Genomic DNA, 18,000 nt, shown 5'->3' on the forward strand with positions numbered 1-18,000 from the left:
TTTCTACTGTTAATGTTGATTCAACTGTGCATTTTGTGCATTTATTCATTAATTAAAATGTATTTATTTTCTACATCATTAAAAAATATATATATATTTGCAGCCTATGCACATTTAACCCCCCCCCCCCCAAAAAAAAATTTCAAACGCACCACCACTCTAAATTTCCTTTATATGAAGTAAGCATTTTAAAAAATGACTTTCTTCCTATGAAGTACAGTCACTTAGTTGTATTTCCTTTTTCTCATTTTTTCATTTTATGTAGGAACCAGCCATTTTTGAGAAATGTACCCAATCTGTTTGGTCTTATTAATGTCCCGACCCAGCAAAAAGTGTACATGCATGTTACGATGTTATAGCGTCCCTACCAATTTTAAAACCAAACCTACACCCTTGGATCACAGTTTTACATTTTAAATTCCAGTTTAATTTTACATGTTCTGAATGTCCTGAGTAGTTCCTAGCATGCAGCAGATTGAAAAGAATCCCCAAACGAGGCCTCTGAGTGGCAGTTTTTCAGTCTCAATGCTTGGACCACAACCAAATAGGCTTGAATGGACCCACAAAGAACCACAGTGACCGTGGCTCCTGTCCAAAAGTGTTAACAAAAGAAGAAAAACAATGTCGTTGTCATTCATATGGTCAGCTTTATTTATGAGTTAGTGTGTTTTCGGAGTTCACACGCACACACACCCACAGCAAGAGGCTGGGCGTGTTCACCGAGTTGACACAACGTGCGTACACATAACACAGAAACAGTCCATGACAAAGCTCAGTGCAAGTTTGCGACCAACTTTTCTCACATGGAGCCAACGGAGACGGTCCGCTAAAAGGTAAATTCTCCTTTTTTACATTTTGTTATGCTACTTTGCTAACGTGTCACTGTCACTTTAAAATGGTGACAGGTGTTTTGTCTCCCGCGTGTGCTAATCACCGAGACGGTAAACACGCCAAACAAACGATGTTTCCGTGCACGTCCTGGCGACTTAACACACGAACATGTTAATAAACACGCTAAAATATGCTGAGAATGTCAGTTTGTCAATTTTTTTGCGCTTTAGTTTTGCGTCGCCTCAGGTTGATTTGAGGTTAGTTAAGTTCCGGTTGGACCAACTCAGTTGCTTTCACTGCGCATGCGCCAATTGCATCCTCAACAGCCTCGAGGCAACTCACACACAAATGCTATACTACGTGTAAATTTTTAAAGTGAATGTTAGCAGGAAGTAGACAAGGGGAAAAAACTCAACTGCGCTGAAAAGCAGGTGAATGATGCAATGGGGAAGAACTGCTGAGTCATAGTGATCAATGAATAATCAATGAACTAATAGACGGTCGTGGTCATTTAAGTGTCTCTGTCTGAGGATGAGGTATTATGGTCATCGTGCGGTTATCGCCACTTTACTTCCTGTTTGGAAATTACAATCAGAGGAACAGTCGAAATGTTGTAGACCTTGCAAGTAAACACATCAGCTGAGATGAGCACTTTCAAATGAGGGGTACCCAAGGGCGTAGGTTTGCATAGGGACATAACACCACCAACTTTTCAGGATGCTCAAATTGTTCCCACCAACTTTTAAGCAACCTTATTTGCAAAATACAATGAGTTCAGCTATAAACAGGGGTGCACATAAGTGGTCCGCATGCGCGCATGCGTACTGGACGTAGACAAACGCGCTGGCCCTCAACGGCTTCCATACGCTTTGCGTACCGATGGCTGACCACTGTATTTGCGGAGGACACGAGAGAATAACTTCTCAAAATGTCGAAGAGGCAGGCCACACTGAGTAATTACTTCTGTGTTCCCCTACCCCCGTCAAAAGACAGACAGACGACAGAGACGTCACCAGAGCTACCGAAAAAAAGGACTTTTGCTGGCAAGAAGCAAATGATGCTCGCACGGAAATGCGGTACAAAATGTGCCGTGAGAATCCCAATGTCGCCGATAAGAGCAGCGCATTTTATGTAGGGTCAAAGAATTTCAGCCATCCAAACTTTGAAAACCCACGGAAAAAACAGAGAGCATGTGGCAATTACCGTAATTTCCCGAATATAAGGCGCACCCGTGTATAATGCGCACCCCAAATTTACTTGTAAAATTTGGGGAAAATTATTGTACCCGTTTATAACGCGCACCCTAATTTTAGCACCAATAAATAGAAGAATACAAGAAAACAGAGCTCGTGTACAGATACAGAGATGTCATTTTACTGACTGGTGAAACACAGCACAAGCATAGCACATTGGTAGTTCAAAACATTACCGTAAACTGACAATATTTACGGTAATAATATGATTTGACAACTTCTCCAACTTACCAGAATCTAGGAGAAAACAAAACGGATGCGACTTTTCTTTTAAAGGCTGCTGTATAACTTGCTCGTTTCCTCATGATGAATAAATGTTTCTTCCATGGATTGATACGGTAAAACTACTGAACTATTGTTATTTGGGTTTGAGTTTCCCGAGGGACCGATATAGTTGACGGACACAGGAAGTGTGTGTCCTTACATTTGTTATGCTCCGAATTGTGGAGCTGCAATAAACGTCGACTCAAATGAGTTCAAGAAACTAAATTCTGTGCTTTATAAAGAGTGAAAAAAGCAGAATTTAACACAGACGAAATCATTCGGCCGATTAGTGTGAAGTATTACCGAAACAAAATGGTGACGTCACGTACCGTAATGGTCGGCAACGGGTCGCCGCATACGTTTCTTCAACACAACGTGGCCGTGTCAATGAAAAAAAATCGGTTTATATATATATATGTAATACATATACTGTATATTTCTGTCTCCATCCATGTACCCGTTTATAATGCGCACCATGAGTTTACAAGTTGATTTTGGGGGAAAAAAGTGCGCGTTATATTCGGGAAATTACGGAAAGCAAACAATCGATGTCAAACAGGACCCCACTCGCCCTATGGACAAGTGGCGGAATAAAGGTAATGAACAACGACATGCACTGACAAACGTGTTTTTGCTCGCATTTTACAAAGCTAAACATGCACGTTCAATGAGGTCTTATGAGGAGGACATCCCACTTTTAAAAAGGCTTGGAGTTAATGTGGCAGCCGCATAATGCCCTTTATTTTGAATTGGTGCTTTTTATTTCTTTACATTTCACTTCAAAGTAATGGCAATTTTGTTGTGCCATTTGATGTTAATCAAGCATTAATTGTTAATATAATTAATTAAAGTTAATTGGCTCTAAGTAAAGCTTGTCATAAATTTATCGCATCAGGCGGGTCGGCTCTCAAGCTCAATGAGGACCAAGTCACATCTCCAGGTCCTCCTCTGAGAACCTGGGCAAAAAAATGATGTGCACCCCTGGCTATAAAGGTAATTTAGATTGTCTTCACATATGTTGTTAGGATAGAATTGACCCTAACATTATTAAGTGCATTAACTTAAAGGGTATGACAACACCTGGGGAAATGCTAATATTCCATCATTTACCCATAAACGCATGCCTTTTGGATTCATATCATGCCACTTCGTGTAATTACACACATCGCAACACCAAGAAAATGATAGAAATTTGGATCGATTGTCAAGCTAAAAAGACCCGCCCACGAGATCCCGGAAATCTAGCATATTGTGTGCGTGACGTCACTACGAGGAAACAACTGGCTCAGTGCTTAGTACTGAATGGCGGCGATGATAGCGGACAATTTTGTTTCTAGTTGCAGCGACGTATCCGACGCAACGAACATTCTTCTAATGGTGACCAGGAGAGTTATGAACCTTTCTTTGGTGTTTTGGGTTATCAATTTGAGCCCAAACGAAAGCCAATGCAGCCTAATGAAAGGATCATTGAGGTGAGCAATCACACTGATGAAACACCGGCAACAACAGATTGTGTGGGAAACACCGAATGGTTTGTTTTGCATTTCTTTTTGTGAAGCTGATACACCGTGACCGCAAAATAATGTAATGTATAGAATAATTATCATTTATAGTGCTATCATAGGTTTTTGCTCTGCCAACAGACACAAATATGAATAGGATTCGAGGATTTGTGCTATATATTTTACCAACGATAATTTATACATGTGTCCAGTCCTATATCCAATGCGTGATATGTTTTTATCATAAAGGAGTACTCACTCTGGCCATTTCGAGCTTGGCTGCTCCGCTCCTTTGGTTAGCCTGGGGTGGACTCATCAGAGCCAGTCGTCCTCTTTCTTGATATCGTGGGACTGCGCGTGTATGGTGGCTGCTTTCATCAGCAATTTCTTAGCAAAACCTGATTTCATTTGTCCATAGTTCGAACAGCTTTCAGGTTTTAAAATGTGCACTACACAAAACCGTGCCGGGGGCTGGGTCTGCAAAATTAGCCCTCTTAGCAGGGACGAACTTTACTCATTGTCTGCGTAGTCCAGCTCTTTTTCTCGCGTCCGGGAACTCATGGGTACTGAATTGCGACAAATGGCTATTTGTAGACCACATAGCATGACAGGTTTGAACCATTTTAGCGATTTTTTGATAAAACACGAACGCAACCCTCTCGTCGATAAACAACGATTGCACCTGCCTCGACCTTTCGTTTCCTTGTTATGACGTGTCCGCCCCATTTGGCTGTTTCCGGAATACTTTCGGAAATGTTCGTAATTTTCGATCGATTTTCGATAATTGCTCATGAATGCGATTTATTTTTTTGTTAACTTTATTAATATTTGTTATCTTGCCACATAACGGTTCTATTGATATCTCACATGCACCTTAGTGTTTTAATACCCTTAATTATGTTCAGACTTACATTTACCCATTTTCAACAGTGCCGGTCCATTTTTTCCCCCCTCAAACGCACATTTTATTGGCTGATGACTAGAACCCCCTCATTCACACAATCCCGACAGAAATACATGTCAATATGCCGCCTCCTCCGCCCCCTTTGAGGGGGAGGGATGTTAGTTTTTTTTCTTCTTTTTTTCGGCCAGCAGCAGCCACTGTAAATAATGTAAAAAGACGTCAATGTTGTGGAGGTGGGGAACATGCCACTACTTTGCTACTGAAAGTCCGACCTGCATCAGAGTTAGCATAACATTAAACTTGCTAACCTGTAAAACTCGAGTAGAAAGCTGCTTAGAGAGGTGTTTTCCTGTATGTTTTGTAACTGTGCATTTTGTGCATTTATCCATTGTTAAAATGTATTTATTTTCTACAGCATTTGAAAAATATATTTTTTTATTTGCAGCCCATGCACATTTTACCCCCCCCAAAAAAAGCACAACCACTCCAAATTTCTTTTATATGAAGCAACCATTTTGAAAAATGACTTTCTCACTATAAAAAAAATTTTTTTTTTTTTCATTTTTATGTAGGAACCAGCTATTTTTGAGAAATGAACCCAATCTGTTTAGTCTTATTTATGTCCCGTCCCCAGCAAAAAGTGTACATGCAGGTTATGCTGTTATAGCATCCCTATCAATGTTGAGACCAAACCTACGCCCTAGGGGGTACCCATAGGCGGAGTTTGACTTTTGGGCAAGGAGGCACAACGTGTTAATGACCCCGAAACGCAGTGTCAGCAATAAAATTAACTTACAAGAATATTTATAATAATAAGTTGAAAATGAGCGTTTTTATGTTTCCCATCATTCTTGAGGGGAATTCTAAATCAGGCTGTTTAGGACAGCTATACTTTTCGCCAGGATCGTCATCCTCTGACTATGGTACGCCCGCCGGTGTTGTCCATGTAGTTGCCCCCGTCAAAAATTGTATCCCCTGGGCGGAGCCGCTGCGCTGCATCGATTTGCTTGATTTCCGTGTTTTGGTGATGTAGTTATCTACGAGGTTTTAAAACATGGCCCATCCATCACGTAACATTACGTAACATATGTACTGAATGTTAAAAAAAAAAAAAAAAAAAAAAAAAAAAAAAAAAAAAAAAGGCCATGTTTTACTGTTTTACTCGTAGGATGACCTATAACTGGTATTACTGTTATCCAAGTCCTGTATGGAGTTTCTCCAGTTTAATAAACGTCGATGTCCAAAATATAACACTGCGGTTCTTTTCTGTCTTCAATTGTTTAAGTCGACATAACTTATAACTAATGTATGTGTGTGTGCGCTCTCGAGGCCAGGGGATTCAATTTTTGACAGGGGTAACTACATTGGCAAGACATCAGTGGAGGCTCGGTTGTACAATTAGCGTCTTTAGTTAGGCAAATTAAAGCTCACCATTTTGGTGGTGCTCTCTGGCGTTTCACGGTCCACAGTTTCAATCCTTGGTTCTTGCTCAGTAGTTGTTGTCGCTTTTGAAAGCTTAGGTTTGAAAAAAATTACGTCTATCCATCTTACCTCTTTGGTCCTCGGGTGGTCTTGGCTAAGCAAAGCAAATGACCGTCTAAGGTGCTAGTCACATGATCTGTTCGAAATTTTTTTTGTGGACCCATTATCAAAATATCATGTTTTGTTTATTTCATTCATTTTTATTGTTTTGTTGTATTTATTGCTTTACAACTTTTATAGACAATATTTTACCGGCAAACTAATATAATTTTAAAATTATACATACAAGACGTGCACAATGGCAGTGCACTCACATGCTGGATAGTTGACGTACTGCTACTAGGCTACTACAAAGACAGCGTTCTATTTCACCTAAAGTGTGTGTTGGAGTTGTTGTATTGGAAATAAAATTATAATAGCACCCGTGTATTGTAACGCAAATTAGTGCAGCTAGATATCGCAATGACACAAGAACACATTTGAAAACTAAAAGGTCCAGTAGACATGTGCCTATTACCGGTTGAAAGGTATAACGTGGTATGAAAATATCAAGGTTTCAAAACTGCAAAAATTTTCCGTCATACCGTCCCTAAGGTATTAGCTATTTTTTTAGTCCCAAAAATATATGGAGAAATCCCTCGCTTGCAGCTGTAAGGCTCAACCCTCCCCCACCGTTTATTGCTCAGGTTGAGTGAGTCAGCTGTGCTACACGATGGCTGGAAGAGGTGAAACTCCTGAACTTTTTCCCGCATTGAAGAAAAGGAAATCGCTCATATGGGAATACTTCAGTTACAGAAACGTAATAGATGGCTGTTACTTAGAGGAGGGCCAACCGACATGTAAAACATGTTTGTGGAGGGTGACTGCCGAGGAGGCAATACATCCAGTACGATTTCGCATTTATACAAAATTAAAGGTTAATAAACACTGTCATGAACGTTTCCCACAAGCTACGAGAGTTAACTCCAGCGTGTTTAGTATGTCTAGCGGTGGTAAAACGTGTTTTTTTTCTCTCTGACAACTGTCAGTGTTGAGAAAGACTGTGCATAATGTAAACATGATACGAATCATCCACATGTGCTTTTTATGGAAAATAATTTGATTATTTTTGTTTTGATGGTAATAATAATGTTGAGCTGTGGGTTTAGTCTCACTAAAAGGACTGCATTTTAAAATTTTATTTAGAATATTTTAAAGTGCATGTGACACGAAAAAGCATGTTTATTTCATAATACACACGGAATTTTATGCTTCTGAATGATATGGACTACTTGGATGTGTGTGGAAGCGATCGCTATATTTATTTGTTTTTTTGAATCCCGCGCCATGAAAATGAGTGAATTCCGGCTTCGGCCTTGCATTGAGGAGGAGGGCGCTGCGACGTGTACGGATGAAGGCGTCCTCTTCACTATACAGCCGTACTGTTGTATATGAGGACTAAGGATTCAGCTGATTTTGCGGATTAATACGTTTATTTTTCGTATCACGCCAGCCAAACGGCTGCAGAAAAATCTTGCTGTATGAGGGAGAGGCGTGTGCGCCTTTTTGAAGTTTCAAAAGGTTCCCATTCAACGTGGATATTGGCCAAAACAAGCCCTACTACTGTGGGACCATTGGACAGTGAGGAAACATCGTGTTTTGTATTATGTCAAATACTGGGACGGGGCGGCTATTTTTCGGCACAACACCGGTGGCTTGTTGCACATCCACCCACCGGGAGAGCACTATATTCGGCTTATTGTGCACATGTTCCCGGTGTTCAGTCAAATTTTCCGACTGATCAGAAATTGAAACTTTGGTTTAAAAATAGCCGCGAATACAGCGGTTACAAAGTAAACACTACAAATTTTCTTTAAATTAAGGACGACTTTCGTTTGATCATTGATAGATATGTAAAAAGCTCTCCTCATGCACATTAGCTGCTCGTTAGCTGCACAACAATTGCAGCCGCCCTCCACCGGGGAACGAGCTGTAAATTGCTCTCCGGCGAAGACAATCGACAACCCAGCCGTCATGTCAAAACATCCGGGCTAGTTATGTGTGATTTTCCGCTTCGAAGACTTTGAAACATCACTCGGTTCGGGTTAGCATGTCCGCTAGCTGTCACGCCTCTTGGTTTGTTTACGTTATCTGAAGCCGGGTAAGGGAAATGACATATGTCCGATTTAGGTATCATAAAATATCGTTCGGGAGGTGAGACAGTAAAGGTGAAGTCGACAGTTTTGACCATTATGGAGTAATTTTACCATGTCGTCCTGAATAAGTGCATTTTTATTATTTCATTCGCAATTTAGAACAAGACTGTTATTTGTCATGACCATGCCATTTATTTAGCAATTGGGGAAAATACTTGGATAAAAAGAATATCCTGTAAAAATATTGAAGCAAAGAGACAGAAACAATGACATTTTGCAGCTCTCTTCGTCGCGTTTTCCTCGTTGTGAATAGTTTCCCCTCGACGAGCTGACTGGTCCTTCTCAAGCCATTTATTTAGCTATTGGTGAAAAATACTTGGATAAAAAGAATATCCTGTAAAAATATTGGAATGGAGAGACTGAAACAATGACATTTTGTGGCTCTCTTCGTCGTGTTTTCCTCGTTCTGAATTATTCCCCCTCAATGGGCTGAATAGCAAAACCGATGAGCTCAGTCTCCCGCTGACGTCATCCACCTGTTGGGGACGCTAGAGCCCTATAATGGTAGGCGTGGCTAACCGGCAGATTAAAAGACTAATTTCTCGTCATCTGCGCTTTGCTAAATTGTTGTAAATAGTCGAATCGTCTCAAAATATGATTCTAATTCACATAATAATGCTATTTGGGACTTTTTTTCTCCTGTCGTATGCTCTATAAGCCTCAGTTTAACTACCCCTTTTCACATCACTAAAATGAATTGCACACGAATATCCAACAGCGCTCTGCTTGGCGGCAGCTAAACAGCAACAATAAACAATAATATGGCTACAATGCAAGTATATCTTACCTATTTGAAGACGCCAAAGGTAGATCGAAATATCATGACAATAATCTTCATTTTTGACTTCAAACTGCATTATAGGACATTTAGCTGTTTTTGTAAAGAAAAAAAAAAAGCAAATTCGTTTTTATGCCATTTTAATGCCTCTGATCTACCGACCCATAGACTTTATAAAATATTGACGGGGCGGGGGGCGGATTAATATGGGGCCTACCTCCATCAAAGCTGACCGAGTGGAAACACAGACAAAGAGCTTTTTACGTTGAGGATTCTTGTGAACAAATGCTTAAATCCCTCAATTCTTTATTGATATGTACGTAAAACAGTCTCGATTCTTGGTTAAAAGCAAAAAAAAAAAAAAAAAAAAAAAACCTACTTGAATATTTAAGCATGTGTTGTTTTTAAATTGAAATAGATTATTTAATTAACAAAACAAAAAAAATGTGTTTCTGTTTGACCCCAATGTCCATTCTGTTAGGTTGTGTTAGTGTCCCTTTAAGAAAATTCCCCATTTATTAATGACATCACACCAGAGGTGGAAAATTCAACAGTGGTAAGCAATTTTATTTTTTTACCTCCTTTTAAAATCCGGTTTTGCAGTTTTATGAAGTACTTTCAGAATAATTGATCATAACATGTTCACTCAGTTAAAGCTACAGTGGTATGAAAAAGTATGTGAACATTTTGGAATTTCTCACATTTCTGCATAAAATCACCATCAAATGTGATCTGATAAATGTCAGAATCACACAGATGAAAAAACAGTGCTTTAACTAAAACCACCCAAACATTAATAGGTTTTCATATTTTAATGAGGTTGGTATGCAAACAATGACAGAAGGGGGGGGGGGGGAATAAAATAAGTGAGCCATCACAATTAATATTTGGTGGCCCCCCTGTAGCTGCAGATCAGTCTGGCACATCGATCAGGACTAATCTTGGCCCATTCTTCTCTACAAAACTGCTGTAGGTCAGTCAGATTCGTGGGATGTCTGGCATGAATCGTTGTCTTTAGGTCCTGCCACAGCATCTCAATGGGGTTCAAGTCTGGGCTTTGACTTGGCCACTCCAGAACGTGTATTTTGTTCTTCTGAAACCATTCCGAAGTTGATTTACTTCTGTGTTTTGGATCATTGTGTCTTGTTCCAGCATCCATCCTCTTTTTAGCTTCAACTGTCTGGCAGACGGCCTCAGGTTTCCTGCAAAAGATCCTGATAAACTTTTGAACTCATTCTTCCATTAATGATTGCAAGTTGTCCAGGCCGTGAGACAGCAAAAACAGCCCCAAATCATGATGCTCCTACCACCATGCTTCACGGTGGGGATGAGGTGTTGATGTTGGTGAGCTGTTCCATTTTTCCTCCACACATGACGTTGTGTGTTACTCCCAAACAATTCAAATTTGGTTTCATCAGTCCAGAAAATATTCATCCAAAACTTCTGTGGAGTGTCCAATTGCCTTTTTGCAAACATTAAACGAGCAACAATGTTTTTTCTTCAGACAGCATTGGCTTCCTCCGTTTAGTTCTCCCATGAACACTTGGCCATAGTTTTACATATCGTTAATATGTGCACAGAGATTGCACAGATTGTGCCAGTGATTTCTGTAAGTCTTCAGCAGACTTCTTCTTTTTACCTCTTTAAGTATTCTGCGCTGAACTCCTGTTGTCGTCTTTAGTGGATGGCCACTAGCAATCGTGCCAAACTCTCTCCATTTGTAGACAAATTCTCTGACTGTCCATTGATGAACATCCAGACATTTAGAGATGATTTTGTATCCTTTCCCAGCTTTAAACAAATCAACAATCCTTGATCGCAGGTCTTCAGACAGCTCTTTTGACCGAGCCATGATGCACATCAGACAATGCTTCTCATCAAGACAATTCTTACCAGGTGTGTGTTTTATAGTGGGCAGGGCAGCTTTAAACCACTCATCAGTGATTGGGCACACACATGACTTAAATTGTTTGGTAAAAATTGGTTTCAATTGCTCTTTCAGTCTCCTTAGACTACACATACTTATTTTTCTCCCCCCGTCCTTGTTTGCATGCTATCCTCATTAAAATATGAAAACTTATAAATGTTTGGGTGGTTTTAGTTAAAGCACTGTTTTTACATCTGTGTGATTTTGACAAAGATCAGATCACATTTGATAGTGATTTTATGCAGAAATGTGAGAAATTCGAAAAGGTTCAGATACGTTTTCATACCACTGTACACATCAAAGAAATTAATTGATTTAAATTAGGGCTGTCAAACGATTAAAATTTGTAATCGAGTTAATATATTATTGTTGGAATGGAAAGATAAGACACAAGACGGATATATACATTCAACATACTGTACATAAGTACTGCATTTGTTTATTATAACAATAAATCAACAAGATTTATTAACAAAATCGCATTAACATTATTAACATTCTGTTAAAGCGATCCATGGAGAGAAAGACTTGTAGTTCTTAAAAGATAAATGTTAGTACAAGTTATGGAAATTTTATATTAAAACCCCTCTTAATGTTTTCGTTTTAATAAAATTTGTAAAAATTTCCATCGAAAAATAAACTAGTAGCTCGCCATTGTTGATGTCAATAATTACACAATGCTCATGGTGCTGAAACCCATAAAATCAGTCGCACCCAAGCGCCAGCAGAGGGCGACAAAACACCAAAAAAACACAAGTAACAAGTGGACATGACACTGTGCTGTCATTTTAATCTCTTTGATCGGGGCATGTGCGTTAAATGCATCAAATATTTTAACGTGATTAATTTAAAAAATTCATTACCGCCCGTTGACGCGATAATTTTGACTGCCCTAATTTAAATCATTTCCAAAGGTTTATTTGTAAAATGATAGATTTCTCATCAAGTATCCAAAGTCATGTTAGCTATTATGCTAGCAAAGCTAGGCTGACGGCTAACAAATGTCCCCACCGTTTGTGTCTACTCAGTTATGTCCAAATAGCATCTTATAAAAAAAAACTGTTGACCCGTATGCAAATAGCTTTACAAGCATTAGCGATAGTTACAGTTGTCATGTTAGCTATTATACTAGCAATGCTCGGCTGAGGGCTAACATGTACAAAAGGTTAAAATGTCACCTTTGTTAGTGTCCACTCTGTTACGTCCAAATGGCAACCTATGAAAAAAAAGTCCCAGATGTGTCTTGTAATTTTTTTTAATGGAATTTGTGTGATTTTTGATTGTTGTTTTTTTTTCATACAGGCAATGGAGGCAGATGTAGAGGCCGAGGGTGGCGTGGGATCGCTAGACCTAAGCTATTTGACAGAGGAGGAGCAGGACAACATCTTGCAGGTGCTGCGGCGAGACATGGAGCTGCGACAACATGAAGAAGGGCGCATAAGGTCAGAGGCGATACAAAACCGACCACAACATTAGCTACACCCTGCTTCACACTGCAGTGCATTTGGCTGTACAAGTAAAAACATGCAAATAATAGAGAACACTCTTAGTAGCCAAATTCAACCCGAATCATCACCATGCTGCCCATATGCCATTTACATTTATGACCTGTTTTACCTTTGTCATCACTAAGCATGTCGCGATATGCAATAAGTCAATTTATCGCACGGTGAATAAAAATGAGGTCCGTAATTTTCCTGGCTGTGGTTTATCGCCGCATGCGTGCATACATTTATGCGTGGGTGTGCTGTGTGCACTTGGCACACGTGCGTGTTAATTGCATATGAGACTCTAGTTCCTTTCACAGATGTTTATTGGTTGTCAACACACCGTACAATTGAAGTTCAAACATACAAAATAAGGAAACACATTGGTTTTAAACATCGTAAAACGTCAGCAGTGTTACCTTGAGGCTAATGGAAAAAAAAGATGATATACTTACCACTTTAACTTGCTAGAAAACATTGGCAGTCTACTCCAACACGCAAAATTGCGATAAAAAGGTGACAGTTCAAAAATGAAAACCCGCTGGTTTACAGCATTTGCAAACAATGTGAAAAAAACAAAAAATCTTTTACTGATGAAAATTGGAAGATGAGTGCATTTTTTTACGGAGTGTACAGCGTTTCCCCTACATAAGAATTATCATGGCGGGCCGCCACACCAAAATAAAAGCCGCCACGCCATGCAAATGCGTTTTTTTTTTTTTTAAGATATAAAGATCCATTCTAATTTTTAATTTGTATAATTTAACATGACTCCTAAATGAATATATGAAGCTCATTTGTTCGCACGATTTACCACAAGTCGTCTAAAATAGCACGTAAAATACAAATTGTTCCTTTACACGCTTTATTTTGACAAGCGTATCAGTTCTATTGAAAGCTTGCGGCTGGTACGTCGGCTTGGCTCACAGATGGAAATCGGGAGACAAAAACCACAGAAAGGTCATTTGAAGTTAATGAATGTACTCCTGGTTTAAGACTGTGAAAACGACCTTAATATACTGACATTGATGTAACGTTTAAAGAGCATATGACACGAGAAAAAAAGTCTTAAATGGCATTATTATGTGAATTAGAATCATATTTTGAGACGATTCGACTATATACAACAATCATTATGGCGTGTTTTTGACCCGAATCGGTCGCGTCCTACTCCTAGCATAGAATTTGTTCGGCGCTGATGTCACTCGTTGTTATTGAAGTACAGTATTTTGGAAAGGAAAAGTTCCTGAGGACGAGGGTCCGCTAACAAAGTGACCATTATTGTTATGGTGATCTAGACCGTCACGTTCCGAAATATTTCATTAGCGTCAGAGGCTAATGAAATATTTCAGAACGTATCGGAGGCCTCGTGCTCTCAGGTGCTCTTCAGTTGCGAATGTATTAGCTCTCTTGTTCGGAGGTTTAGAAATAACCAAATGGTTATGGCAAGCGTAGTATTTTAATTTTGAGGTAAGGTTTTCAAAAACTGAATGAGACGAGACAGCACGTAGAGACCCAGATCACGAACACGCACAGTCCAGGGTAGGAGAAGTAAGCAAAAAATCAAACAGGAAATCTAGCTGGGACCCAACATGAACAAAAATGGCAAAGTTTAAGCTGTGGCTGTACCACAAAAATCAAGGTGAGTGTTTAGAATCGTGCACCTATCATTTTTAACATCACCTTTTAAATTTCATGTTTTTACATGATAACTATGAAGTTTCTACATGGACTTTCACTTTTTTACATTTTAATTACAATTTAAAAAATTAATTATCCAATTTTTACATAAATATCACATGATGTATATCGCGTTCTTACGTGATATCACATTTTTACATGATTTCACATTTTCACATAATTATCATGTTGCATGATAACTAGCACATATTTTCAGTTTTTACATAATTATGTTTATACATGATAATTAGCAGGTTGTTGCATGATGATTTGCACGTGTTTACGTGAGTTTTCACATTTTCACATTTTAATTACCATGTCTTTACATGATAGTTTTTACACTATAATTATCATATTTTTACTAAATTATCACGTCTTTTTTTTTTAGGTGCCACGGTGGCTGAGTGGTTAGCACATCCGCCTCACATTTTTACATTTTAATGACCACATTTTACCATAATTACCACATTTTTACGTGATAGTTATCACATTTTTACATAATATCATGTAAATGGATTGGACGTGAAGCGCCGTCAATGGCAGCCTGTGAGTTAACTTATTTGGCCAAAAATAAACTAGTCCGGCCCACATGAGATGTAATTGCCATAAATGTGGCCTGTGTACCAAAGTGAGTTTGACATGTCTGCTTTAGACTTTATTATTGTGTGTGTTTCCTGTTACAAATTCATGATAATCAGTAGATCAAGGGAATTTATTTTCCCAAAATGGCTGCTTTGTAACAATAGACATGTCTACCAAATTGCCTGACAAACAACAGTTTAGGTGAACAAGGCCTTTCATACGTTTGGAGGTGTGATATTTTGCTTCCTGTTCAACACCAGGAAGTATTTTTGGTTACTTACGGATTCAAGAAATTGATCACTATGTTGTCATAACATTTGGGAGTCGTTCAAACGAGGTAAAAAGATCAAGGTATTTATAACAGGACACACCTAAATGCTTCGGCTTTGTCATGACGACACTCTCATTTAAATAATTACCTGATTACCTTCGAGGATAGTCAAATAAGAAAGTTGCCGTCATGTGCGTGTTTGCTGTGTCAACAGGATGCTGGCGCGGTCTAGAGTCGACCCGGCGCAGCTGCACTCGCAGTCTGGGGCGTGGTTCCGTGAGGCGTCCAGCAGGCGGCACCGAAATAGAGTATCCGGCACGGAGCTGGTGCGTGCCACCATACGACGGCGAGAGCCCAAGGCCAAGGGTCAGTCAAAATACCACTTCACTAGTTTTTGTCAAAATCTTTTACACAGCAAAAAAATTAGGATATTGAGGCAAAAACGTACTGTTCAGCCAAAATTTGCCAAAAACTTCCCTATTCATTTTTAATGAACAAAATTTCTCATTCATTTCCAATGGCCCTATTCAGATTTTCAATGAGAAGAAGTGACATGAAGTGACCGATATCAACTGGAGACACACTCAGATGCCCCCCAAATCAACAGGAAGTGACCCTGAAATGCTCCCAAATCAACAAGAAGTGACCTGATATTAACAGGAAGTAACTCCAGAATACCTCCATATCAACAGGAAGCTACCCAATTTGAACAGGAAGTTACCCCCCGATATGCCCTAAAATCAACAGGAGGTAACCTGTAATCAATAATAAGGGGCCCAATATGAACAGAAAGTTGCCCTGAAATGCCCTCAAATTAACAGGAAGTGATGCACTATGAACAGAAAGTTGCCCTGACATGCCACAAAATCGACAGGAAGTTGAATCCCCCAAAATAAAAAAGGAAGTGACGCAATATCAACAGTAAGTGACTCCAAAAAAGACCCCAGATCAATAGGAAGTGACACAATGTATACATTAAAGGGTACCACGGACAGAAAGACGTAGTTGTTAAAAGATGAATGTTAGTACGAGTTATGATAATTTGATATTAAAAGCCCTCTTAATGTTTTCGTTTTAATACAATTTGTAAAATTTTAAATAAAAAAATTAACTCGTAGCTCACCTTTGTTGTTGACGTCACATGGTCACACTCTTTAATTACGTATGTAAGGTAGTGATTTAGATACACCACAAGGTGTCAATGGCGAGTTTTAAATTAATAAGAGATCAATTCAATGAGTGTGTTTTGTCCCTCGACCGACGCCGTTTTTTTTCCTGTTTAGTGCAGGTCCACTGTGTTGTCTTCACAACAAACAAGACTCCTGATAATGGCTCCCAGCATCATAGTTTATAAATTGTGACTAAATATTGGCATACACTGTATTTGTTGAGCTAAACGAGTTGCTAAAATGTTTAAATAGAGGTTGACCAAAGTCTGAATGTTTTATGTGTATATTGCATATCTATTTTGATTGTGAATTTGTGAATGGCAGTTCCCTTTGCATTGTTGTTTAACTTTGTGAGAATAGGGCCTCATCAATACAGATTGATTCTTTTTGTGAACCTTAGTTTTTGAGAGATATGAATATCATTTTTATTGTATTTTACCAGTATGATACTTATGTCTGTTGTGAAGGAGTTGCCGAAGCTTAGGTTAATAATTGGCGCGGTCCGAGCTACGAATCTGAACGCCTGGTCCACTCTCCTTTCTCTCTGCCTTACACCCCACTGAGGATTAAAGGAAGACTACGACGTCAGTCAAGGGACAAAACGCACTCATTGGCTTGATCTTTAATTAATTCAAAACTCACCACTGACACCTTGTGGCGTATTTTAAAGGGTATGACAACACCTGGGGAAATGCTAATGTGTCATGATTTATCCATAAACGCATGCCTTTTGGATTCATATCATGCCACTTCGTGTAATTACACACATCGCAACACCAAGAAAATGATAGAAATTAGGATCTATTGTCAAGCTAAAAGAACCCGCCCCCGAGATACCGGAAATCTAGCATATTGTGTGCGTGACGTCACTACTAGGAAACAACCAGCTCACTGCTTAGTGGAGATGTTCTGATCCGATATTTGGATCGGATCGGACGCCGATATCGGCAAAAAAATGCGCATCGGTATCGGATCGGCCGACACGACAAAAATTCCGATCCAGACGTCCGATCCAGTTTTTTTTTAATCCGGTCCGGGTTTTCCAGAGCACCGAGTTACATAATCCATTCCAGTTTTTGCTTCGGTTTCCCTAAAATCCGGTCCGCATTTTACGGCTCACCTTCAACACACTACATTACAGTCTCCCAATTTACCGAGAAACTTTATCGGTAAAAATGTCAGCTGTGTGGGATCATTTCACCTTAAAGGACGACAAAGACGAAGAGGCAGAGTGCAACATATGCCACAATAAAGTCAAGCGTGGTGGTAAAGCTGTAAGAAGTTTTAATACAACCAACCTAATCAAGCATTTAGCGAAATACCACAACAAACAATATGAGGAGTATGTTAAGAAAACCGAAGACAAAAAGAAAGGTCCTACGCAACTACAGTAACACTGGCAGAAACTTTTGCTATGCGTGACAAACTGGTCGACAGTCCCAAAGCCCAGGGAATAACAAGAGTCATTGCCAAAGAATTCATTGTGGATGACAAGCCATTATCTCTTGTGAGTAAAGACGCACCATCCAACACTTAGAACCACGGTACAACATGCTCAGCCGTCATTACATCCTTGACAATTCGGCCATGGAAGCTTCGAGAACAATTCACAAACATCTAAATTCCGATTATTGAAATATGTCAAGTAAAGCGGAACTAATACACAGCGCGGTTT

At 39.3% G+C, this 18,000-nt stretch overlaps 1 protein-coding gene across 1 annotated transcript in view; it reads left to right on the forward strand.

Annotated features, from left to right (window-relative positions):
- Positions 1 to 558: 558 nt before the first annotated feature.
- Positions 559 to 18,000, forward strand: part of LOC130910663 (synaptotagmin-like protein 1) — a 49,905-nt gene continuing 32,463 nt past the window's right edge. The window contains exons 1-3 of the mRNA XM_057828149.1: positions 559 to 833; positions 12,439 to 12,578; positions 15,371 to 15,522. Of these exons, the coding sequence (XP_057684132.1) occupies positions 12,442 to 12,578; positions 15,371 to 15,522 (289 nt within the window). The 5' untranslated portion in view covers positions 559 to 833; positions 12,439 to 12,441. The remainder of the gene's footprint in view (positions 834 to 12,438; positions 12,579 to 15,370; positions 15,523 to 18,000) is intronic.

The sequence above is a fragment of the Corythoichthys intestinalis genome, chromosome 22 (assembly GCF_030265065.1).
Source record: "Corythoichthys intestinalis isolate RoL2023-P3 chromosome 22, ASM3026506v1, whole genome shotgun sequence".
Lineage (NCBI taxonomy): Eukaryota > Metazoa > Chordata > Actinopteri > Syngnathiformes > Syngnathidae > Corythoichthys > Corythoichthys intestinalis.